Here is a 24,959-nt window from a genome sequence, read left to right as displayed (position 1 = left end):
GAGTTAAGTGTGGTCATGAAAACGTGCATAAAAACAGCGCCGTACAGGGGCCCACACACGAAATGTGTGGATCATTTCAGCTGAAGGGCTTTGTGCCTCCAGCCTTGCTGGAGACGATCAGTTTTGCGTCTCTGGGGCTTAGGCCACCTACTTTACCACAAGAGTCATTAATGGAATCGATTTTCTGGCTGCATAGTTGCGGGTGTGCAGAAACACAACAGCGATACGGTTGTATTGACTCGGACAGTGTGGCTCATGCTGCACCGTCAGTTGCACTGTTGCCACTGCCAGGAGTGCTTGCACACAACTGTACCACTATCACCAGGACCTCGGAGCAGTGATAATGCTTGTAGATAGCATCCAAACAACTGCTTAAACAACACCACATTTCCAATAAACGTTTCTTCTCTTTTTCGTGTTTTTTTTTTCTTCTTCTTAATCTTTTTTTCCCCCCTTTTTTGGGGGGGAAGGGGGTGGGGTAAAGTATTGTCCATACCATACATGCCGACCCTGTGCCCCACACCGACCGAAATTCCTTTTCTTTGTCAACGCGTCACGCACCCTTTTGAATTCCGGGAACTTGCACCGTGCATGCATAACAAAAGAACTATGTCACATACCTCAGCCTTCGAGGCAACAGCTCCAGACACATGATGAATCGTAACGCCACTGCAAAACTTCAGCAACATAAGCTCCATAGAACCAATATCGCCGTCTCCCCATTAGTACGATCAGGTGTGCTTTCTCGGGTGACGATCCTTCCACCCTTGTGCATCTTTAAAGCTCTCCTGACTACCTATCCCTGTCAAGGGGCTCTCGGGCAGTGCGTCGAGTAGGCAAAGCGCTAGTTGGTTAAAGCCACGTGGTGCGAGCTTGCCCGATGGCGCTGTCGCTGTGACAATCCCCTCTCCTTCAATACACCCACACAAATTACTGCCATCTCTCCATCAAAAGACAAAAAAGGTGCTGGCTCGGGTCATGAATATCTCCATTGGCTACCCACTCTTCTCTGCCTGTTGCATTCATAGTACGTGGCATCCCGGCCTTCCAGGAAGAACGATGAAAACTCAAAAGTGCTCCCACGGGCACTCTCCGCACCCCTCTTACACACGCCAGCCCAGCCGGCATAGAAGCAAAGAAACACAAGAAAAAGCAAACACGCTGAACACCAATAAATGAGCTGCCAGCGGGTTTCATTAATTAAAGGGACCCTGCAACACTTTTGATAAACGCTTTCACTCTTTCCTTCACATCTTGAAGCACTGCGAAAGCTACAGTTATCACCAGCACGGAGCGGCACTGCGTGATTTGCTCGTCGCACCAGATATGCCTTCCGTTTCTGCTTTGTTTTTGTGGCTTTATTTTTAAAGTTGCTGTCGAAAAGCGTTCATTGCTGCAACTGAAGGAAAACTGGCCAAGAGCCGCTACATGGCCTCAGTGACGTAATTTGGGCCGTTGAAGAACGTCAAGACTGGGAAAAAGAGAAAAATCTTTTGAGCGAGTTTCCAAGTTATCTGATGGGCATAGAGCAGTAATTTTTGGCTGAGATACTCTGCGACCCCTAATCTAGGTACTGAGTGTGTTGGGTGACTTCGTTCTGCACGCATTTAAGTAAACTAGGCTGAAAGGCAAATAAAAAAATGGCCGCGTATCTGCTCCTTTCCTTGCAAATGTCGACGAAAGACGATAGGTGACTGGCGCCCCTGCCTAGTAAACGCCTCCCTTCTCTTTCCCACTCACCTCTCATGCTGTTCTTCTCCCGTCTCGTTCCTCCCAAGATAACACACTAGAGGTTTGCTGAAGTAAATTTAAATTTACCGTGTTCTACTGCTCCAAGTCGGGTGCCTCAATGCCAGCACTGCCGTACGGCAGAGACACGCGTGAATGGAGGCACCCTACTACAACGTTTGTAGAGCCACGTTGCCCTACTCCACGAGTGTTCCAAGTGGAACGTGGAACATATTTAGTGGAGCCTTTCGTTGCTGTCGCCGATTGATTTCTTAAATGCCGCCAGGAGCTATAGAAGCGTGGGTAACCGCAGGCGACCGTTTTGTGCAGTTGATGTAGTATTTCATTTGCCATCGCAAAAACCAAGCATCCATAAATTTTTTAATAAAGGAACACTGCAAATATCACTCATGTATTGATTTTCTGCCTTATATTTGCGTAATGTCTTGTTCCTGTTCAACAATGTTGACAAGTATGAACACTGACACCAGATGTAAACGTTTAGATCTGGCTGCGGGTATATAAGGCTATTGCGCAGCTTCTGTTTCACTTTGATCGGGTGGCTGAATCAAGTCGCAGACGGACTGACAGACAGACATACAGACCAAAATTTCTGCGTTTAAGATTTTAAAAAAATTGGAAAAAGTGCTGCAGGGTCCCTTTAAGTGAGCTGCACAGACTTAACAGACAGTTCGCCTCAGTGATGGATATTGTGGTCCAGTCTTACTTCACATCAGTTTGGTAAGCTTAAATTAAACCTAGGGGATCACCAATCTACTTCTGCTGCAGTCTATGGGGAAGTTTTGCTTCTGGTCATTATTAACCCGCTCAATTGGAACTGAAGTGGTGGGTGGGACAGCCCAGCGATTACTGCAGTTCTGTGGGGGAGTAGGTGCTGGTGGGAAAATTCTTGCTCTCACTGCATGAGGGGAAAGGAAACGCACTGGACCCCCAATCGTTTGAAGAGTTACACATAGAGCAATCTGCCTTAAAGCACCAAAATATTGCCGCTGTGCACATGACGTAGTATTTACCCGATGTTTCTCTTTCTCTGTGACGGTGCGTGTGTGGCAGGAAGCGATTGCGGTGGGCCTGGAAAAAGAAATGGACCGGACTGGTGACCCCACGGGCTACTGGAACGACCTGTCGAGCTCCCTGCAGAAGAAGCGCGACACGATCTGCGGCTTCCTCAACTCTGTCGGCATGACGCCCACTGTGCCTGAGGGGGGCTACTTCCTCATCTGCGACTTTTCCAAGCTTGGTGAGAGAGACTTTGTCTGAACGGTCCTGCTTGGCAGGGGGGCTGGCAGCCAAGTTTGCCTGCTTACCCACCGTAGCTGTGTGGGGACCAAGATGGTGTGTCGCTATAGGTGGGTGTGCAGTTCATCCTTGGCCGTAGTGGCGTTATTGTGATGCCCAAGTTAACAGTCCGAGCAGACATTGAAGGGCCCAGTGGCTTGCAGTGGCTTGCTAGGACAGTGGCTTGCCTCGTAGGCTAGGTGTTCTTATTATTATTATTATTTTTATCATTTTTTGTCATCCGAAATTAAAAAGATGAGGCTGTTCTGTGGCCTATTTCTATCATTGCATACTGGAATCGTCATTAAGGGTGCAGGAGAAGTTACGGGTAAGAGGGAAGGGAGGGGGCTTGCATAGGGGCGCCGTCGGCGGCATTTCTGACAGCTGACTTTTGTGGCATTAAGTAAACGTATCACCCTATCAATCTTTGACCTTCATTGGAACTTGCGATTTCATGAACTCTTCATGAGGTGTTCCACGGGATAACTGAGCCATGCTGGTGAACCATGCTTTGCTACTTGTGAATGGCTACCCAAAGTGCAGGAGAAAAATTTTGAGTTAGGAAGAAAGATTGGGTACAGATGAACTGTTTAGTGTCAGCTGCGGTTTATTTGGTCCTGCATGGAGACTACCGCAAAATTCCGACCGAATTTTTACTTTCTTCCCTTCGGTAGTGTGGGGTAAAGGTAAAGGTGCATGAATATCAGGCTTGGGACTGTGAATCGAAATGTGGTAGTAAAAACTAATCTAATCAGACATCTAAAATAAGGCTGAACTCTAATATAAAGTTTTCAGTTATGAATATCATTGCTTTAATTTGTGTAGAGTTTCTAAAGCAGAGCTTAAAAAAAAAAAAGCTCGCGGCAGTCAGGACTTGAAGGGACACTAGAGGGTGGAAACAAGCTGGCCTGTATCGATAGATTACGATGCCGAGAACCTAAATACACCATTCTCGCAACTAGAAGTTGTTTAGTAAAGGAGAAAATGCCAGAAACATGGAAGCGGAACGACGTTCCGTGCGCTTTTGGGTACCACGGTTTGTGACGTCACAAAATTGGCGAACGGCGAGAGTTCATTGGAAAAGCATCTGTAGATATTTTCCTGAGATTAGCAGTTCTTATGGGGTTGAGCACGTGAAATAGATGTAAATCAAAGCTTTCCGTGAGCTCATTGTATCTAAAAAACAGTCTACACAGCTTTTGTACACTGCAAGGCAGGCTGCTTCCTTCACTATTCCATCAGCTGTCATGCTTTCCGTTTCGTTTTGGAAAAGGATTGGTGTGCAACTAGTGAAGTCAATAGCCTATGACGGTGAGCGCCCGTGCTTCTGCAAGCAGTATACCCGACAGGAAGCAGCTAAAGCCCCTTGATTAGAATTGGCAAAAGGAACAAAATGCACTGCAGGTGGCTAAGCGAGCCGCTCGAGCTTCCATTCTCCCGTTCCCCGTGTGCGGTGGAGGAGGAGGAGGAGGAGGAGGAGGAGGAGGAGGACTTTATTAAAAATTTGCTATCAATAAAGTGCGCCCAGTTCGATCATAATCGTCAATGAAATGAACTTGCTGCGAGTGATTAGCTGACCGATCCGTCCGTTCACCTCGAGCCGCCGTTGATAATCCATAAAGCGTGCGCTTCTCTGCGCGGGAAACGATGACTACTGGACACGGCTGCCATGAAGAGGGTTTAATTCACACTAGGTTCGCTCTGTCCGAGAGAAGATAATATGAGATAACTGTGAAGAGGTGATGTAAAGGTGCCAGCCTGAGTGGCACCAGCCGGGAGCCCAAGACACCGTGCTTGATATTCGAAACGGCGCTTGTTGCTTCAAAAGCGGCTTCGCCACAGCCCTCCATGCTCGCAGCCGTCTGAATGGAGTCTGGGGCGCCGGTGTATGTGGGCACACCTGCCTCTTGAGCATCTAAACACGTTTCTCATTCTGTCGGTGAAAAATCAGAAGCCCAAGCCAGCCTCCTTGGCCAGTTTAGTAGACCTGTGCGGTGCTGTGCTGCCACGCCGCCGCCACAAGCTGTTTTGCTCACGCCACTCTGCGTCACCGCCAAAGTCCCAGAGTGAGCACGCCGCAAGTGATTGACGCAATGGCTACATCACGAAAAAATGAAAGGGAAGCGGGTAAGAGAAATGCGAGCTTTGTTTGCTTATTTCTCACCAAATAACGCATCGGTGCTCATCAAACACAAAAGCCGAGAGAGCTACAAAACGTATGACCTTTCAGTTAAAACAAAATTTCATTCAGCCTTTAGTGTCCCTTTAACACATCAGAGTGTTCATGTACTAGTGCTAAGTAAGAAAATGGTACAGAAAATTAAAGGTTTAAGCAAGGTAGCAAAGGAGTGTAATAAAAATTTGGCATACACTGCCATGAATAAATGCGGGTTCCTCCTCATGTTGTGAATACAGGAAGTGTATCCTCCAGTGATGAAGAGAGGCTAGGCATGCTAGTGGCTGGTAAAACCAATACCTTACTGCTTAGCATTGCCAACAAGTAATAACACTCGATTTTTTTCACTCGTGCCACTATATTGACAGATCTCTTTTTTCTAGGGGTGTGCGAATATTCGAAACTTCGAATATTCGATTCGAATTTTTTGGTATTCGATTCGATTCGAACGACACTTCTATTGTTCGAAATATTCGAACCACCCAAAACTAAAAAAAAAAAAAAAAAAAATTCAGAGCGTGTCTTCTGTATCGGTGTTTATTTACAGTGGACTCTCGATGATACGATTCTGGGGGTGCGAATTACGGGATGATAGGAATTTCCGAAAAGTCCCGGTGAAATTGCATTGTTTGCAATGGGAAAAATTTCGGCTGTTACGAACGGACCTGCGCGGCCCGGCGGAAGATACGAACGAGCAAGTGACGGCTCTCGCTCCCCTGTTTGTCACTCTTTCTCCAGAAACGGCCGGGCTGTTGTTTTCTGCTCGCGAAAACGCTCTGCGTACGCCCAACGCGCTGACACCGCCGCGAAACCACGCCCACGCTGCGCGCGGCGCGGCCGGCGGCGTCAACATGGCGTCGGCTCCAGCCGCGAAGTGGCGCGGGGGCTCGAGCGACCGCTTCTAACCGCTCTTTAAAATGCGGCTCAAGGGAGACACGAAGTTGCTTGTGCGGTAAAGGAGCTGATAATGTATGCGAAAACGGTACTATAAAACATCATCCGCGCCGCTAGTGAATGCGCCCATAAAATATTTGCCGGGGTGCTAAGCCTAACCATCTCCGGCGAAGCCAAGCCGGCTGTCTCGATCTCATCGCAAGTAGTCAGGCTCCTCCATCCTGCCGCGCGCGTCGTGCGTCATTTTCTGACCGAGGTAGGCGCTACCGCGGGAGCGAAATCGTCGATGTGGGCGTGAAAATACAGCGCTCGCAGAGCCGAGGCGAGCGAATCGCGTGCAAAAACGCACCATGCGGTTCACGCTTGGCTGTTTCGGCGTGTAGCGAGCTTGGGCACAGCGAGTGAGGAGACGAGCGCGAAGCTTTACGTGCTCCAGAAAGGACTGCTTTGCGACACGGGGGTTAAAAAAAGCTGAAAAAATCACGAATTTCTTCACGCGAAAGTAGGAAAAGAAATAAACGAAAACTTTTTTCAGCGCTAAATTTTTTGGTCTGTGTTGGTTCATACGAATTTCGGATGATACGAATATTTTTCGCAGTCCCGCGAGTATAGTATCATCAAGATTTTACTGTATCAGCGCGCGGCAATGTGCACGGGCTCGGGCATGCCAGCTACTAGTTTCTCAAGTGAGCGGCTGTTTTCGGTATCTGGTAAAGTGGTGATGAGCAGGAGGTTGTCACTGCTCCCCGAGCATGTCGAGCAGTTAACCTTTCTCCATGTTAACATTTAAGTGAGTGCAGACCTTAACCTGTTGAGTGCAATGTAATTCCTAATTTTACTTTGTGTGATTTGTTGTGCAATAAAGTTGCAGTTTTTGTGTCTCTAGATGGTGAAAACATTAATTTTACAAAAAACAATAAGTATTCGTATTCGAAAAATATTCGATTCGATTCGAACTTTGTTTTTATTATTCGAATTCGCTTCGAAATTCAAAAATTGATATTCGCACACCCCTACTTTTTTCTGCTTGTAAATTCTACACAACTGGCATTCCACTTCAGCTGACATACACCAGCATACTCTTCTTCCTCGCAAGGCTTACATGTGTCAGGCTTTTCGTCGCAGCTTTGGTGTCATGAAAAAGCCAACCCAAAGGGGCATGCAGTAGGGGGAAGCTTGCAAGTTTGCGTGTCTTGCGGCAGAGCCAACTTTTATTGCTCTTCAAGAGGGGATACTGGTACACACCAAATGTATTTTGACATCCTGAGCACAAATACTTACCGTATTTTCGCGCTTATAACCCGCACCAAAAATGCGAAAATTTCAGTGGCGAAGTAGGGGTGCATATAATACACAGGATTTTTCTCTTAGTGCCGCTTCACGGCAATGCTCGCTGTGCCGTGAAGCTCCTCTGCAGTAACACTGACTAAGCCTTCCATGGCAGCGATTGCGGGAAAACATACAAGAACAAGGAAAAAAAATACACTCTAACAACTGAATTTTATTAGTTCGACGAAAGGCCTAATAACCCACGAATCTGTGCAACATCACCACAAAAAATTCTCTACAGTGCACGCAGCACACACGTGTTGTGCTGCCATTCCGTTTCGGGCAATTTTTTTATCTACCTATGAAATGCTCAAATGCTTTTTATCCATTTGTACTCTAGAAGGACCAGGGAGTGCAACAATACCACAGCAGTAATTTTGCATTATTTCTGCAATTGGCGTAATCTTATTCAGGTCATCAATTACCAATGTTTTCGTGAAATGAACTGCATAAAACATAATGCTAGCAAAAAGAAATTCTATATTTTTGTGGTTTGATTGCACTGTTCAGTTCATAAGCTTTTGAGTGCAGCAAAAATGATGCAAATCTGACCAGTACATCCCAAGGTATTGTACCGAAAGTTGACCTCATTGGAAAGACATTGGTCCTGAGAAAACAAAACTCAAAGTTTAGAAACATAGGTGAAAATGGTCATTTAGGCAACTCCAAAGGGCGACAGAGATGTAAATACTTAGGGTACAGCTATAATATTTTGCAGGTGTGGTAAAAGCTCGTTAATTTGAACTGCAAGGAGGGGTCGTCTCTGTTCAAATTAATGAAAGTTTGAAATAGCGAAAGTGCAGAGTAACAACAATCCACTGCGATTGGGAAGCGTTGGGGCATCAATTTGATGCTTGAAGACATCTGTGATTGCAGCTTGAAGACGACTGCCAGCGCTGTTCGGTCTAACGAGCGAATGTAGCGGAACGCCTCCTCGCCTTCTTCAAAATTCAAGAAGAGATGGGTGGCATTCCAGCCGCCCTTCATTTGTGTCCTTCCCTTCTCGTCCCTGGCAGCGACAGGTTCTGCGCAGCATCCTGAGAAATGATTTCCTTATCTCTCAGCGCACCTCGCACCACTGCACTTGTGTCCATACTGACGTAATCCGCAAAGAGTACGTCTTTCAATACGCGCGCCAGTGGATTCCAGGTGGTTTTAAACCCTATTTTACCTTCTTTCTCCGTTTAGGAGTTGCCGAAGCCTCGTGTGTAGGCAGCAGGTGCATTTCTCTGGCTGTTCATCAGGGGCCAACCGGCGACGCGGTGGCATTGAATTATCTGTAGCGGAATCTACTCGTGTTCGAACTAACGGGCTGTTGTATACATAGACTTCTACAAAGACTTGGCTGCATCAAACTGTAGAGTTCGAATTATTCATAAATTTGAATGATTGAAATTTGAATTAACGAGCTTTCACTGTACATTCTTCGGGACCTGTACACTGCAAATAAAATTAATACAAAAAATTGATTTTCTGGCAAATTTTCGGCCCTCACGACCAGTGACCCCTTTTAATTAAGTGTTAGCGAGAAACCTCCCTTGATTACATCAGTTATTCTGGTACTATATTCGGTAGCAGTTAAAAATGGCAGAGCTCATGTAGTGCATCACTCTACGGATGTCCATCAGCGGCATCATCTGATTTTTATCATGTAGTTTGTGAATGGGCAGTAGTTTATGAGCAGATAAGTGCAAAAAAATCATAGGAATGACTCGTGTTAAGTCCAAAATACTTGCAGCAATGAACTCTCTGCGCCGTGTGGAGGAACTAATGGCTGCGGTGGTGAGGTGCAGGGGCAGCGTATTCCCAAACCATATCCCGTAGGGGCCCAGGCCGACCACACCATCCCAAGCAGCGACGCAGCACCGTGACATCACTTCCTCTATGTGCGCGACTTCATGCGACGTGGATTTTTTCTTTTTCCCCCTCCTCGTTTCAGCTGCTTTGCGGGCGGCCGATGGTTTCGCTCCGTGCGTGGGGCTGGCCTGCGGTGCTGGGGAAGCTGATGCACATGTGGTAGAAGTTAACCTTTTGTACCTGAGCCCCTGAGTTCTCCACGCTCTTCTTGCGCGCCTGCAAGTTGACGCTGACCTCCCCTCGTGTTCCTAGATAAGCCCTCAGCTCGGTGCTCTAAGTGCGCGTGCTCAGATGGACGCTTTCACGTACATGTGGCTACTATGTACGTTCAGGAAAGCAAACACCCTCATTGAAAGCTCATTCTACAGCACACAGAAGGGTATACAATTGAGTTGGGTGCTCTTTCACTATATACACACCTCAAAACACGATTCGCTGCTGCAGGTAAGGATTACAAGAAAGGCAGCCAATTACCCATGACTACATTTACAAACTGTCCTACTCTTGCGAAATATTACAGCTGCATGAGCTGCTACATTTTGGCACTTTCATAAGCACTATTACATTGAATTTCGTTAACATTAACTTCATTGCATTATTCTTTATCAGGAACAGTGCCACTAAGCAAAACATTGACATTTTGTTAACAACAATGGAAGATGTGAATCCTTCATGCAAGGGTGATACGCTGATAAGAAAGACACTAGCTCAAACGTACACGTTTTACACTCGGTCATGAATGCTGCATAATTTGCACTGCTGGTTATAACAATTTAGGGAAACAATATCGAAAATTTAGACAAACCAAGGGCTAAGTAATAGTTGGATTGTACAGCTTCTGAAGTACCCGAGGAATTTGATATATGTCTTCTGTACAGGGCTATTGACCACAGTCTCTGCACTGAAGCCATCAGGGCGGAGTTTGATATCAGTATTCATTTGTGCTACCACTCGCACTGTTGGCGTGTCGATTAGTTATTTTTAACAATTTGTGCATCATGCACACACAGATTTTGCTGCATAAGATACGTATATTCTTTTCGATGAGACTAATGAGTAGCTGCGTGTGAGCTTGGGGTCACGGTAGTCGCAGCAGAGATAAAACTAAGTAAAAAAAAACGGTTATCTCCTGGGTGCACTATTTTTGGGATAGTGATCTGGGAGTCCAAATAGCGGCAAAAAATGTCACTTTTCGAGGTCCACTTATGAGGATAGATGAGCAGTTTGTGTCTGTTTCCTGCGACGCATTTTTTAGCTACCACATATAGATTTCTGTGGTGTCTGGCCTTTTAATGCGCGCGCATTGCATCACAGTTCACGCCTCAACTGTAAGCGACACACACGCAAAAAAGTATACAAATGTATAAACAAGAAATAGCAAGAACAAGAAAAGCGCGGAGAGCTCAGGGGCTCAGGTACAAAAGGTTAACTTCTACCACATGTGCGTCAGCTTTGCAGCTGAAACAAGGGAAGGGGGGGGGGGGGGAATTCACGTCGCATGAAGTTACACACATAGAGGAAGTGACGTCACGGTGCTGCGTCGCTGCTTGGGGGGGTGTGGTCGGCCTGGGCCCCTATGGGATATGGTTTGGGAATACGTGCAGGGGCAGCTACAGTTGTCGTTCTTAAGTTGTACCTGAGCTTTTTTTCTGTCCCAGAGACCTACTCCAAAATGTGAAATGGCATCACTGAAAATGCAATAATGGGGGTATATTTTTAAATTATCATTTCTTTTCTCTGGAAGGTTCATTGAAAAAAAAAAAAAAAAAATCAACTTACTTTTTTGTATGATTCGGAAGTGTTCGATTTGAAGTTGATTCGAGCTGAATATTACTGTCCTCGCACCTGTACTGCTAAGCATTTCCTATGCCATGATGCCTTGAGCAAGTCTTTTCTTGGATGAAAATGTTTAATCATTAGTGTCTGTTTTCCACAGTGTATACATGCTGTTGAGGGGTGTTAACTTGTGTCTTTCCAGCTTCAAAGATAAAGCTGGAAGGCAATGAGCCCAAGGATTACCTGTTTGCGAAGTGGTTGTCTAGGACCAAGGTGAGTACGTCTGTCTGTCTTTTCCCACAAACAGGAACCCATGAGTTATGAAAGCTGCAGCAGCAATTGTAACCAAGCAGATAACCAAAATTGCACGTTTCAAAGGATTGCTAGTATCCTTGGGGTGTACTTGCACATACCTATATACTATATACAGTGATGCTGCCCTAACTTTTAACGTATCCTTGGGGTGTACTTGCACATACCTATATACTGTATACAGTGACGGTGCTTTGTGCCAGACCCATTGTGCAGCTTGAGCTGCGACAACATGTTTCTGCTAAACTGTTGAACCCCTTTATAAGAGACACATACCGGGGAGAACTTTGTCTCTTATAAGCAGGGTACCACGTTTTCACTTACTGACCAACCCCTAGTTCAATGTAGGCACCGTACAACTAAAATAAGCTCAAGGGAAGGCTACAGCATGTTGCAGACAGCCTGTTATAATTCATGTTTTGCGACCACAATTTATGAAGTGGTTCTGCATCTTTGCTTCATGGCTGTATATACAATGTTTTCTACAACAGCTTCCACAAGCTCTCTTCTTTTACTGTTTGTGGAAGATGAATCATAGATGTTGAGTTCATAAGCCTGATGAATAGCCAGAGCACACAACTTCTTCCTCTGTTTGCTCTGGCTATTCATGATGCTTGCAGGGCTCAACATCTGTGATGCTTCTCGATTGGGAGCTACACGATTGGGAGAGCCCACTGCGCACTCCCAGTATTCTTGGCTTACGCAGAAGCCCGCATGCGCGGTCGCGCTTGTATGCAAGGCGGTAGGCTTCAACCACTTCCGTACATTGCATTTCCATTGGCAGGGCTTCTCGTCATCGTTTCATAGCTGACTGAACCGCTTTGTGTTTGCTGAGTTATAATAAATGGAGACTGTGGGCATCTGTCGTCCTCTTTGATTCTACAATGGATGCAACTGCAGTTGGTGACTGGTGGCACCACATCTAAATTTAAAATACAAAATTCAAGGATAACTTGTTCTTTAACCAACTGTCTTCTACATCCGATGTCTTTTATAAAATAGGTCAATTTAATGGGGAAGGTAGGGCGGCCATCCATGTGGGTGAATAGTGTCTCTTATACCCGATTGTCTCTTACATCCATGCCTCTTATAACGAGGTTCAACTGTAGTGGCTTCTATCTAGAGCTGTGCCACTGATGCATGCAGCTTGCATTTTCAAGCAGAGGGGGCCAAGCCCAGCAAAGTTTGCGCAAATTTTCAGCTCTTTCATATTTGCTGCAGCTATCTACGATGAAATTTTGTTTTTGCATGGTTAGGTGTGGGAACAAAACTAGTGTTTGCCATCACTATTAAGAAAATGGGTTGAGGCTTGACCACTGCCATTTAACATCTGCTGTCTGCACTTGCGGTGGTATGCCATCATTTTCTTGATTGAGTGGCCTGCACGTACACACTTTTCATCCACATAGTAAATTGTCCTGGGACGCAACAACAAAAAACGCTACCGTATTATTGTGCGAATAACCTGCAGCCCCATGTTGCCATGTTGCATCTACAGAGGAAGAAGTAATATCCCTGCATATTTCCTACACAATTGCTGTGTTTACTCAGCCAATGATTGTACTAGTGATTAGACTTAATTTTTTTTTGCCCATACACAAGGATTGCATCTTACCCCCTCCTTCTCAGCCAAAAAAAAAATTCAGCTAAAGAAAAAAAAACATAGGGCTGTAAGGCAAGGCACCTCTGCTGAGCTGATTACTTGTAGGTAGCTGCTGGGTTCTAAGAAGGTCTCCTCTCACTTTTCTCAGGTGCGATGCTTGTTATCTGATCCTCTTTGATGCTGTCACTTTCTGCAGGGCAGCATCTGACCTTGGAGCAGCAAGCGTGCTCACTATAACGATAGCTTTCTCCAAGACTGATCAGCAAAAGTTAGCTTCCTTTTTGTTTTGGCTACGGGCTGGCTAGAATAAAGCAGGCTGTTGTGACACATGCATCATGGTGCTGGCGCACATTTTGCTGAAGCTGAACTTGAAGCAAAATTATCATTTACCTGCTCCCTTTTACTTTATTATTGAGATTTGTAAATTATTGGTGTGGGTTGCGTGCACGAAAATATGGCAATTACTCCATACAGTACACCTACTGGACATAATTACAAAAGCAAGAGATCTTAAAGGGACCCTGCAACACTTACCATCAACTACTCGGAATGTATTTTGGGGTGAAGTCCATTGTCCCAGCAATCTCCTCCCGCAAGAACTGTGAAAATCTGTTCACTATCACCGAAACTACGCGTGATGAAAAATCGCGCATAAATGTTCCCTCTCAACTCAACCGCGGACAACGCGACGAAAGCTGCGCGCTCTCTCTCGGAGAGGGGGGCGGCACGCGGCGTTCTGTTCGGCGGCCTTCGATATGTCACAGGCCGGGGAGTTTTGTCCTTCTCCCCGCAACATGGACGGGTCTATTTCCGGTCTGGTGCCACAAAAAAGCAGGCATGGTGGCCTGCTTGCAAGCAAGCGCTCAGGCTGGTAGGACGTTTTTGAAGCAATAAACGTTTGTTGTCGAGTGGGCTCGTTGAAAGTGGAATATTTAGTTCGTCACTCAAACTCCGCGCGCACTAAAAACAAAAGAAACACTAAAAGCATGCGGACAGGTTCAGACATAGAAGAGGTTGATACACAGCGCCGACGACGGCGGATTGTCATAGGAAATGCCAGAATTTAGCCGCGAAGTTGACCAGCGACAGCCATTAGGACAGCCAGGACAGCCATGGCCCGATTGACGTCGCAGAGGCCATGCCAGGGGTGCATAATGAGGAGAATTTAAGAGAGCGCGGTTGGTTTTTCCGCGTCTTTCACAGCGATTTGCGCGCTTACCGCTTCACGTGCACGTGTAATATTTGGCTCGGGTGTTCCTGGCAGTGTAATCTAAACCTCACACAGGTTTACTTGCACTGCAAGAAGAGTGTTGCAGGGTCCCTTTAAGCTTGAATTCAATACCACTGTGTAGCAAGAGCAAGGTGCGGGGGTAAAAAAAACGCAACATGATTCACTACAGCATTCAGATGAGCATTCATCAGCAATCTATGCCCTGGATCCATTGTTTCGAGGTTGCTGTGCATGCATGTGAGCTGTGTGGGAGTAGAGGAAGCGTGCAGCAAATTTAGCCGGCACATTGATGAAGGAGGCCTATTATTACGCACAATAAAACGTCCATCAGCAATCCATGGCCACCCAAAGCCGAAATGAGTTGCCACCCGTAGCCAGGTGTGCTCCACTTGGAAAGTATTCTTTCTTGCGCTTACGTTGTGGCGCTATCTCAAGTAAATTTTTCTGTTCCACCTATGCTACAGAATTTTTGCTTCTGTTTTCCAGCGTAAATTTTTGGCTTATCCATATCTTCTGCAATATGGCTTATATATATATTCTTTAGAAGAAATGCTAACAGCACCTATTGTACCTGCTTCTGCGTCTGTCCAAAGGACATTCGAGTCGACTTACAATCGTGTAAATACGGTACTGATGCACCTTCCACTGTAAATCTCCAAGAGTGACTGCGTCATACTGCTGCAACCTGATATTGCTAGTCTTTGAAGTGTAGAAAGGTGACATCGTAAGTAATCGCACACCCAATGCATTGATGTGAGTAACTAGTGTTGTGCTCAAACATTTGTTGAACACTGAGTGGGGGTGGAATCAACTTTTTTCAGAAGCTGCAGGGCATCCCCCCTAGTGCCTTCTATGGTGCAGAGCACAAGCCTCTTGCGCAGGATTTGATACGGTTCTGTTTTATTAAGGTAAGTGTGTACAAAATGTTTCAAAATCCCTTGTGGGAAAAAAAGGTGGTGGGGAGGGCCCAGCCAGAAGAGAATCTAGCTGACTACCGTGCGCACAAGTGGCGCCCAGTGTTGTCCAGGCTAGAACATGCAATTACATGCTTTTGGACACTGTGTGTACCGTGAAAACAAATAGGGGCACTACCAAATGGAGGTTACCTGCGCGTTTTCAGTTGTGATTACACAAGTTTAAAAAAAGTGGCATCCTAGCTGACGAAACCGCAGTAACCTAATAGCTATTGCAGTTTATGATTGCCAACATTAAGCCAGCACAACAGATTCTTGAAACTCTTAGATTTTTTTACATTTAGAAAAGTTTGGTGCCTGTAAGTTCTGTTTTGATCATTTACTAGATTTTGACTTTGTATTAAATAATATTAGCGCCATTAAAACCTAATTGTGGTTAGAACTGTTGTTTGGTGTGGCTTTCAAACCATGGGAAACTGCTAAAGCTTCCTCTTAGGTGCTATTAAAAGTTATTCAACATGCTTTTGTAGGGATTGAATGCCTGTTCAAGTGTTTTCCCATTCATGTCAGATTGGAGTATTTAAAGGAGTACTGACACGAAATTTTTGTGTTACGTTTTTTTTTTTTCCCCCGCTGCTATAGGTGCCTACGAGCCCGCTAATCGTAGAATGGCACGTTCGATTGTCGAACGCAGCATAAATAATTACAGCTCCATTCATTTGTCATTTTCGGTTTCGGGGAAGTGTACACCGAGGCAGCCGCCATGACAGGAAGGCGCATTTGACATCACTGTTATCGTCACACCACAGCTGATGCCGGTCTGGGCACGCGCGTGTGTGCCAGACCGGCCCGATCGGCCGCAATCACACGTGGCGTCAGTCCCAAAAACTGTGATGTGGTGCTCAAGGCGGAAAAGCGCGCGCCAACAGCACAGTGGTTGCCTCGATACGTCACGGGAGCCCTGGCGTCGCCAGTATGGGTCAAAGCGCAGGTGATGTCATGAGCTTGCTAGATGGCATGGATGAGCTTTCTCGTGTGTGCAAGGATTAAAATTGATTTTAAATGTTCTACTGAACGGTTGCGGGTTTAACTTCCGAAGGGTATCTCCATATAGAGAGGAAGCTTTTTACATAGTTATCTGAGCTTTGAAATTTCGTGTCAGTACTCCTTTAAAACATATTTAATCAGTTCCATTTGAAATACCATTTGGATGCATCCCATCAATTTTAATAGGTGGCATAATGTTATACTTGCAAATTTAATTCTGGGATATTGGTTAATTAATGAAATAAATTATTAATGCTTTATGGTGGATACTGACATCTTTTTGCTCAGTGCAAATGTGTTCACATAACCTTTTTTTAAATATGGCACAGCTAGAAAATAAATTTACCCTTTATATTGTTAATAGAGCATTTATATGCAGTAGTGCAGTTTAAGTGGAGCGGAAAAACTTATTTCACCGTGCATATGTTTGGCCTCTTTCTTTTCTAGGATGACGCAACTCTTAAAAAGGCTGCAGACATTCTGGCTGAACTAAAGAACATGTCCTAAGTTGTGGGGTACTTGGAAAATGCCTCAACTGAAACAGCTTGCCCAATTGTTATCACTGTTTGGTACTACAGGGGAATAAACGGTTGACAACCAATCCAGTCTTTCCACTCCTTCAATCACATGAAGGACATGCATTGCTATAGGGGTCTTACAGATGAGCAACATTCCAGTCTGCACGTTTGTGATTGCATGCGAGCAAAGGGTTTGTACGGGCAGTGTGATGGGTGAGTGGCATTCAGGTTTTTTCACTCGTCTGATGAAGCGCTGCTGGTGCCAGTGGTCATGCAGCCTTCAATGATGTGATCGTGTCATTTCATATGGGCAATGTGATCGAGTTCATCTGGGAGGCAATGGTGACACTTGTGATGGCTCACATTTAGGATTTTGGCCAACCTTCCGTGTCAATGAAGACTACAGCAGTGATGATTGCTTCATGCAAACAACCACACAGTATGAGGGCAGAGGTTGTGGCTGTAACTGCCAGTGCTGGAAAACCAATGGCTGAGTTCACAAAGCTTCTTGGTTGCATCTTCAGAAACGTTACCATAGTTGGCTCTGTACCCAAGGTGCATAAAAAGCTTTGTGGATCAATGTGTGGAACACCTTTTGCTGGCTGTACAGTCATAGACAAATGAAACTCTAACATAAAAATGTAAACCAGAACACGCAAATAGCGCGATTTCTTTCCATGCAAGTCAAAACGACGTGTGGCTCAAAAAAACAAAAGGTTCAACGTGGCCTTCCAAATATGCCAATAGCATGCCATTATTGGACCTCCACGAGCAGTATTTTTCAATTTTGCATGACCTGGTTCATGTTTTCGTGTCCGCATTTCATTTGTCCATGACTATACATGCATAATGGGATAGGATTGAAGCTCCAAGGGTTCAGAACAGTGTTTAGTGCATACTAGGTGTGCTAACACTGGTCGCCCATTCTTGTAGTGGCATAGGCTTCGTGCTCTTCGGCTCTAGTACAGTGGACTTCAGTTCTTGGGGCATTGCTGGTTTATCAGAGACTGTTTATGTGCTGATAGTGATAAGCTGCCTTATTTCTGATGTGAGTTCAGGAGAAATGGGTATTTCAGTGGCACATTTCCTAAAAAAAAAATGAAAATGCACAGGAACTAGTGTAGTGGGTGTTGATCGGGTGTGTCGTTTCGATAATTGCACTAGGAAAAATATACCCGGGGCTAAACAGAAAGCAAAAGTACCACGTATTAAATCTACTGAAGCACCAACAAAACGCCAGAATCAAGTTGGGCAGAAAAATATCGTTTCTCATGCATTTAATGCCGTTTGCCCACGTTGAACAAGCCTGAAATGTAACTGCGTGGCCACGCACACTTAGCATTGCGCATGTCAACCCACTCAAGGCAATGCACCAGAAAGACCATCGCCGTCCTCCTCACCTCCTGAATCACTTCCTTGAAGAACTGGCTGGGCACAGACCTCAAGATGACATAAGAACTCCAAGCGACCCATTACCTTGGGTCCATGACATTTTGGAAAGCGGCAGTCCCAAAAAGAGGCTGTATCATGATGGCCCAGCTAGGGCTGTTTTCTTTCATTACAGATAGGAAAAAGCCTGTGTCAACTCCTTGGCTTCTTGAAATGATCTTGCAGGTATTGCATTACTGTGGCGACATTTTTCTTCTAAATCTCTGTGATTAACAGGGAGCCTAGAAGACCGGCTTTAGTGCTGAGACTTTCTTTTTTTATTTAGAAGGTGTTGGAAAGATGCAGCCACTGCCCCTCTTGCCTCCTGGGCCAGGTAGCAGCAGGAGATAAAAGGGCCGAGTCGCAAGTTCTCGTCTTTTACGGCTAGCGTTGCGCGTAGAAGGCAGCAGTCAACTTTTTCTGACTGGAAAGACAGACGCGATGCAGATGGTGAGCATGCAGTAGTACGACGTTTCTGTTTAAAAATGTGCACATAATGAGCCCCGTCATCTCTATGCATCTTTCACATGTGCTTCAAAATACTGGACCAAGTTGGCTGATAGTGTCAGGCTCAGGTGTTGTAACCAATAATCAGGAAAACAAGCACTGTAATTAGCAGTTTACTTTACCATGTAACACAAGGTGAGTTGATGGCATCATGACTGCTTATCGTATCCAATAAATGTTGTAACCGGTATTGTTGCAAGTGTGTTGTAATGTATCAGGCACCCGCCGCGGTGGCTCAGTGGCTAAGGCGTCGCGCTGCAGAGCACGAGGTCGTGGGTTCGGTTCCTGGCCGCGGCACCCGCTTTTCTGATGAAGGCGAAAAGCAAAAATGCCCTTGTGTACGAAATTTCGGTGCACGTAAAACATCCCCAGGTGGTCAAAATTAATCCAGAGCCCTCCACTACGGCGCGCCTCATCGCCTGCGTTGAGTCGGCGCGTTAAACCCTACAGTCAATCAATCGAATGTATCAGGCTGACTGCCATCTCAATCAGTGCACACCAAGCATGGTTCTTTTTCATGTATGCACCAAATGTTACGTAAGCACTAACCCCCTCACCTAAAATTTTAGCAATAAAATGACAAAGATAAGCTAACATAGTGGCAAGGAAAATTGTCACCAGGAGATGCTTAACTTAAGTGTGCGCTCCAGTCTGCACACTTACTTTTTGGTTGCTATTGAACCTGTAAAGAGTTTCCGTCATCCCTAAAGAGAATTGGGGGGGGGGGGGGGGTCCATTGTGTTACACAACAAAATATTCGCACCACTGCATCTAAACAGTTGGGAACAGCCAAGCAAAAAGAACTGGCAGCATCATTAAGTGCCGAAAAGCGATGGTGTTCATTGGAAAAGCAGATGAAAGGAAGGGGTGCATTCCTCTTCAAATGCCTACTAGGAATGTGTGCACATGGTGCGAAACGTTGCTGCCTCGTTAATCCGGCACTTGCCCACCAACCTCTGCATAGGCATTGGTGGCATGTAGCGCATGATGCCCTGTGAGTGACTTTGCCATCACTGTAATGCCACCACATTGCAAGCCAAAGGAGACAAACAGGCAGTCAATACCGTAGCTTTGCATAATGGGCAAGTGCACTCCACATAAGGACGACAGCTATCTTTGTCAGTACCTATTCCCCAGCCTCTGGTGGAGACTTGTTGACAGGTGGTCGCTAGTGCAACCTGGGCACAGTTCCTGTAATGCGCATTCCTTTTCCCCACCCCACATCGCTCCTTATTCCCTGAATGCACAGTTTGTGTGACAGAGGGTGCTGCATAGATAAGTGCACGTGTGCTTATTTGATTTCTGGTGTGGCACAAATCATGTCAACATGCAGCGGAGCAAGCGTGCAAATTGACACGCACTATTACGCATCTAACTAAATTTCTTGGTCAAAGTTTTTCACGAAAAGCTTGCTTGTCATTGCTTGCTTCATTGTGAACTACATCCAGCAGCAAAGTTTTGCATACCCACAGAATAGCAGCACATATCCGCGGTGGGGTAATGGACACTTTATAAGCAGCAATGTAGACTGACTTTCACATGATTTGTATGGTTGGCCCAGCCAAACCGTCTTTTAAAGGAAATAGTGTGCCTCTGATGCTGTAGTGCTGTCTGTATTTGCCGAATGTTTTACGCAGCACTGTGACAGCTATGACCATGACTCAGAGAAAAGCAGTGTAATATCCTTTCGCCTTAAATTTTTTCAGGCGAAAGAAATTACAGCAAAAATTCATTGTTTTTACACTTGTCTCGCAGACCATCGAGTGAGTGAGCGAGCGAGTACGATGTTTGCTGGAGCTTTGAGCCCGTGAGATCAAATGTTCGTGATCTTAGGGCTGTGAGCTGGTCAGTTTGCACTCCGGGCATGGGGAAGGAAAGGAGAAAAATCTTCCTCCATGGTACAGGCACTGGCAGTCGTATTGGATCAATCTCACTTCCTTCCTTTTAGTTTCTTACCAGCTAACCAGTGGCATACACAGAATTTAATGATTTCATAAAGCTGGTGACAACAGTTGGTCAGAGAAAAAAAAAAAAAAAGGAGGGAGGAGAGAGAACAACACAAGAGAAAAGGTAAAGGCAGACCAAAACATTGAAAGTAAAGAACACAGGAGGAAAACTAAAAATGAAATGCCAAAATATTAAGTTAAAAAAATCATATACATTGGGTTACCATTGGTTCACTCTAATCTTTTTCTTCATTTTTGTTCTACACAAGCATTGCCCAAATGGCAGGCACCTGATCAACACAGCGGGAGCACGCAATGGAGCTGCGCAAGTTTGGTGCATCGTTTGCGACAAAAAAATAATCGGTAGTCTTAATTTGACGGTAGGCCCAACCAGTGGCCTCGCACTCCCTCCCCGGAATGCAAAAATCTTGACAGGAAAGCCCTCATCCCCACGCCTTGCGTATGCCAGTACGCCTCAACCCCTGCTACCTACACAAGTCCAAGCATTTTGATTGCATCCACCACTTCAGGCCTAGCCAGCAGAGCAGCTGACCGCCATCCATAAGACCAATGTTCTGCTCCCGCACTACTCACTCTATTTCATGGTTTATACTCTCTGCCTTCCTGCAAGCACAACATTTGGTAGGCACCACTGACTGGTTTGCTTTTGTTTATTATTTTTTACAGCAAAGCTGTTAGCCTCTAGTTGGTCACAAAATTTTGTGTCGTAAACAGTTCTAGCCTAAGACGCCGAGCACATGCGTCAGGCTAATCAGGCATACAGCATAGAGCTCAGTATTTGCTTAAAAAAAAAAAAAAGCAAAACAAGCATTGAAACTGCATTATGCATGATAAGGCGCCTGTGAACAATGCCCCCCACCGTGTCTTCCTTGTAAAGAATGTAGGTTACGTTTGAGACTAGGTAGGACTAGTGTCGCTAAATAGAGCAATCCTTACCCGAGACGCCGAGCGCATGCGCCAGGCTAGGCAGGACCCAGCATTTGCTGCCAGAGAAACCGAGCGCAAGCAACAAGCCTGCCGAGACGACGAGAAACATTTCATACCCTCCCCCATCAGCATTTGTAGTGGTTTACAACAGCTCCACTGGACATCCACTTTTGCAGGGCGGGATGGCGACCATTTTTTACTTTGAACAGCTGCACAGCCATCCATCCAGCAACAAAAGAATGCTGCTGAAAAAATGCTTTGCATTTTGGAACATTACAGAAGGCAGTTCAGTTGTTCGGGTATTTGAATATATTTTTACTACTGTCTGTTCCTTTGGCTGTTCGGTTTTGATCACACCTAGAGCAACCGTTTCGGTTCAGTCAATGGCACACTGACAAATACATTCACAGATACCTGTTTTGTTGTCAGTGCGTAAACTGCATTGTTTTAATATCTGCAAAATACATTCAGTCCTTTAAATGGGCATGGCAATTGCAGATCGCTGTTCAACTGCAAGTATAGGTACACACAGTGTGCGAGTGTTCACTGTTTGAGTCTTGTAATGCCAAACACTCGCTTCAGCAGATCAACAAGCTGAGCAGCTTTAAGAAAAGGCACTTTTAATTAGATATGTATATAGCCTACCTACACATATACACAGGGTATTCAAAGCTTAAAATTATCGTACATCACCACTTCACGCTGAATGTTCTTGTGGCCGAGTATGTTTCTTCTTTTATAAACTTCTTGTTAACACAGACAAAATTGTTCCCTGTTGTTCTGTTGTTCACAAAACATGTTTAGTTTACAAAAACCACTCCACATTTCACTACATTCTGTTTTGAACAGTGACAGATTAGATGCAGATGTCATTTTCACACTGCTACAGGGGAAGATGTCTTCTTTAAAAGGAGGCATTTCCAACAGAATGAAACAGAGCACTGGTCCATGTTGGTTGGTCAGTTTCCTCAACTATATGACAGACACCCTCACGGGGAGCAGTCCAAGACACTAGAAATTAAACTGTAAGCAATAAGTGATCTACATTTTGTTGATGAGAAAAAAACAGGGTCACAAGGAAGTCAGGAAGAAAAAAGGTGCTAATGTGCACCACATCACACTAGCAGGTAGACCTGCCAGCTGCCGCCATGTAAAAGTGGACAGCAGATGACACCCCATTATCCTGTGGTGAAACCCCAAAACTGTCGCTCCAAAGGATGGTACAACAGTGGTTGAAAGTGGAAGACGAGGCCGACGAATGGTGGATCCTAGGCAAGGGCATAGCAGTGAGGAGAACTTGCGGCAGAGTCAAAGAATGTGATAAACTATTTCTGGTTCCTTAAGGAGGCACATTGACAGGGGAAACCACAGTGGAACTAAAGCCACGGGAAATAAAAATCTATAGACAGCACGGACACCATCACCTACTTAATGCCTCCAGTCCTACAGTTCTGATCATCAAATGGCAGCTTTACTTCTTTACAACAGAGTGGGCTGTCCATCACGTCAAATGAACTCCTGGCCACCAAGGCAATTACAACGAGACAACTCGTCCTCACAACTGAGTCCATAAAGCTTTCCCAGTCTTCGCCAGTCAATACTACTTTGTCCAGAATAGAGACAAAATTACACCAAACAATGTCGCGCAAGGAAAACTCAAACCACTATCACAAAGCGTCGTGGCCATTCTTAACTTTAAAGGGTGCAAGCTGTTTTGTTCAGTGCTGGCATGCGATTGCGTGGTTCCAGGTAGACCTAACACACTGCAGTTCCTCAGTCTGTCCACTGCCAGGCTAAAAGCACAAAGATGCCCCATTGCATAGCAAGTAGCACAGTGCACAGCAGAACTATGGTGGCTGTAGGGCGGAAGTGTGACAGACCGCGTACAGTAAAACCTCGTTACAAGAGACACTCAAGGGAACCAAAAAAACGTGTCTCTTGTAACCAAGGTCTCTTGTATGCAATGTTGCTAGCATGGCGAACATAGGAAAACCAACCAAACCACTTTCATTCAAATGTCTCTTATAACCAAGTGTCTCTTGTAACGAGGTTTTACTGTATATGCGACCTGTTCTGGGCCTGCATGTGTAGTTGCTGTTTTGCCTCATAAAATATTATGTTCCCATGCGGCTTAAAACCCATGTGTGAAGTAATTGGTGGGCAGCAGAGCTTCATGACGTCCACCCAAGTCGCGGTGCTTGGTTTGCCAGTGCTAGATCACAGCCGCACCATTGGCATGTGTAGAATCATTGAGGTCATGCTAGAGGTTGGCAATGTTGATGGTGCTGGTTCTTCAATCAAGTCATGTCTAATAAGTGGTCGCAGCAGCTATGTGGTCAAAGTGAGTGATGGCCGCCTAGTATTTTACATGGCCGGTTACATACTTGGAAAGTTTAAAAGTGAATCTGCCTGCGACAAATATGCTCCAGCACTGACTGTCGGCAAAGAAGTGGCCAAGCACGACATTAACAGCAACTTCACTTAGCACTTCAACAAAGGATGCCTACAGATGGTATTCACTGAAAAGTTTAGCTGTCAATTTGGCAACACTGGAAACGGCCACGGACATGGCCGAAGCGCCACGGACTATTGTGGCTTGTGCCACTGCGCCCACACGCCGCAGAAAAAAAAAAAAAAAAAAAAAAAAACACCACCGGCGTGCGTCGTCTGCTCCATTTCGACCCAATTCTCAACAGTGGTGTCAACGGATAGGTTATTAATGGCACTCACATTGGAGTCGAGGCATCACTTTGCGTTCGGTGGGGCAGAGTTTGGAACGTCCAACACAAATCTTGTGCTTAACACGGACAAGTACCGCCATCCCGCGGAGCCCAACGTAACCAGTAACTCACATGGTTGCCTGCATGCGTGCCTTGCCAGTGAATACAACCTATAGTACCCTCGCAATGGGCTGGCCAAATTTGTTTCAGTGCTGGAGGATGCATTCATGTTGTTTTTCTCTACTCAACAGCTTTGTGCTTACAACATTCACAATTTTATGCCATTTCTGACCGGTGTACAGATTGAGCAAGTTGAACTTTAGTAAGCCACATCATTGGGCAAGTTCGTAAATACTTGCTATAAAAAACTAGAGTGCGATAAACATGACACAGAAGCACAACAGGACAGCCCCCGGGAAGTAGGGGAAGCAAGTGACGGGCAGCACTTGTCTCTCCATGCTTGTTTCATATCGTGTTTATCGCATAATTCTTTAAAAGACATTGAGCAAGTTAGTTGCATTTTAGTTACACACTGTTTAGTTAGTTACACTGTAAAAACTTGACAACCAAAAATTATTCCGTTATTTGTACTGGGGTGGAGGCATTTTTTTTTTACAGTCGCTGAATAAGGACAAACAAGGAGTGCCAGCCACAGCTGAAGCTCAGGAGAGTGGAATAGATGTAGAGTATCAAGCTTTTTTGCCCTCATCTGCATGTGACCACCTG

General features: G+C 45.4%; 1 protein-coding gene across 3 annotated transcripts in view; it reads left to right on the top strand.

The window, feature by feature from the left end:
* The window catches only part of Kyat (Kynurenine aminotransferase), a 63,537-nt gene extending 46,770 nt beyond the window's left edge, over nucleotides 1–16,767 (top strand). For all 3 annotated transcript variants that reach the window (XM_077672314.1, XM_077672315.1, XM_077672313.1), the window contains 4 exons: nucleotides 2,803–2,989; nucleotides 11,262–11,332; nucleotides 15,027–15,113; nucleotides 16,614–16,767. In XM_077672314.1, coding sequence (XP_077528440.1) covers nucleotides 2,803–2,989; nucleotides 11,262–11,332; nucleotides 15,027–15,113; nucleotides 16,614–16,673 — 405 coding nt within the window. In that variant the 3' untranslated portion in view covers nucleotides 16,674–16,767. The remainder of the gene's footprint in view (nucleotides 1–2,802; nucleotides 2,990–11,261; nucleotides 11,333–15,026; nucleotides 15,114–16,613) is intronic.
* The last annotated feature ends 8,192 nt before the right edge of the window (nucleotides 16,768–24,959 follow it).

The sequence above is a fragment of the Haemaphysalis longicornis genome, unplaced genomic scaffold (genome assembly GCF_048455015.1).
Source record: "Haemaphysalis longicornis isolate Haplotype H1 unplaced genomic scaffold, Haemaphysalis longicornis Haplotype H1 scaffold_1, whole genome shotgun sequence".
Lineage (NCBI taxonomy): Eukaryota > Metazoa > Arthropoda > Arachnida > Ixodida > Ixodidae > Haemaphysalis > Haemaphysalis longicornis.
Note: the sequence above shows the minus strand (reverse complement) of the source record. Positions and strands in the feature narration are given on the sequence as shown.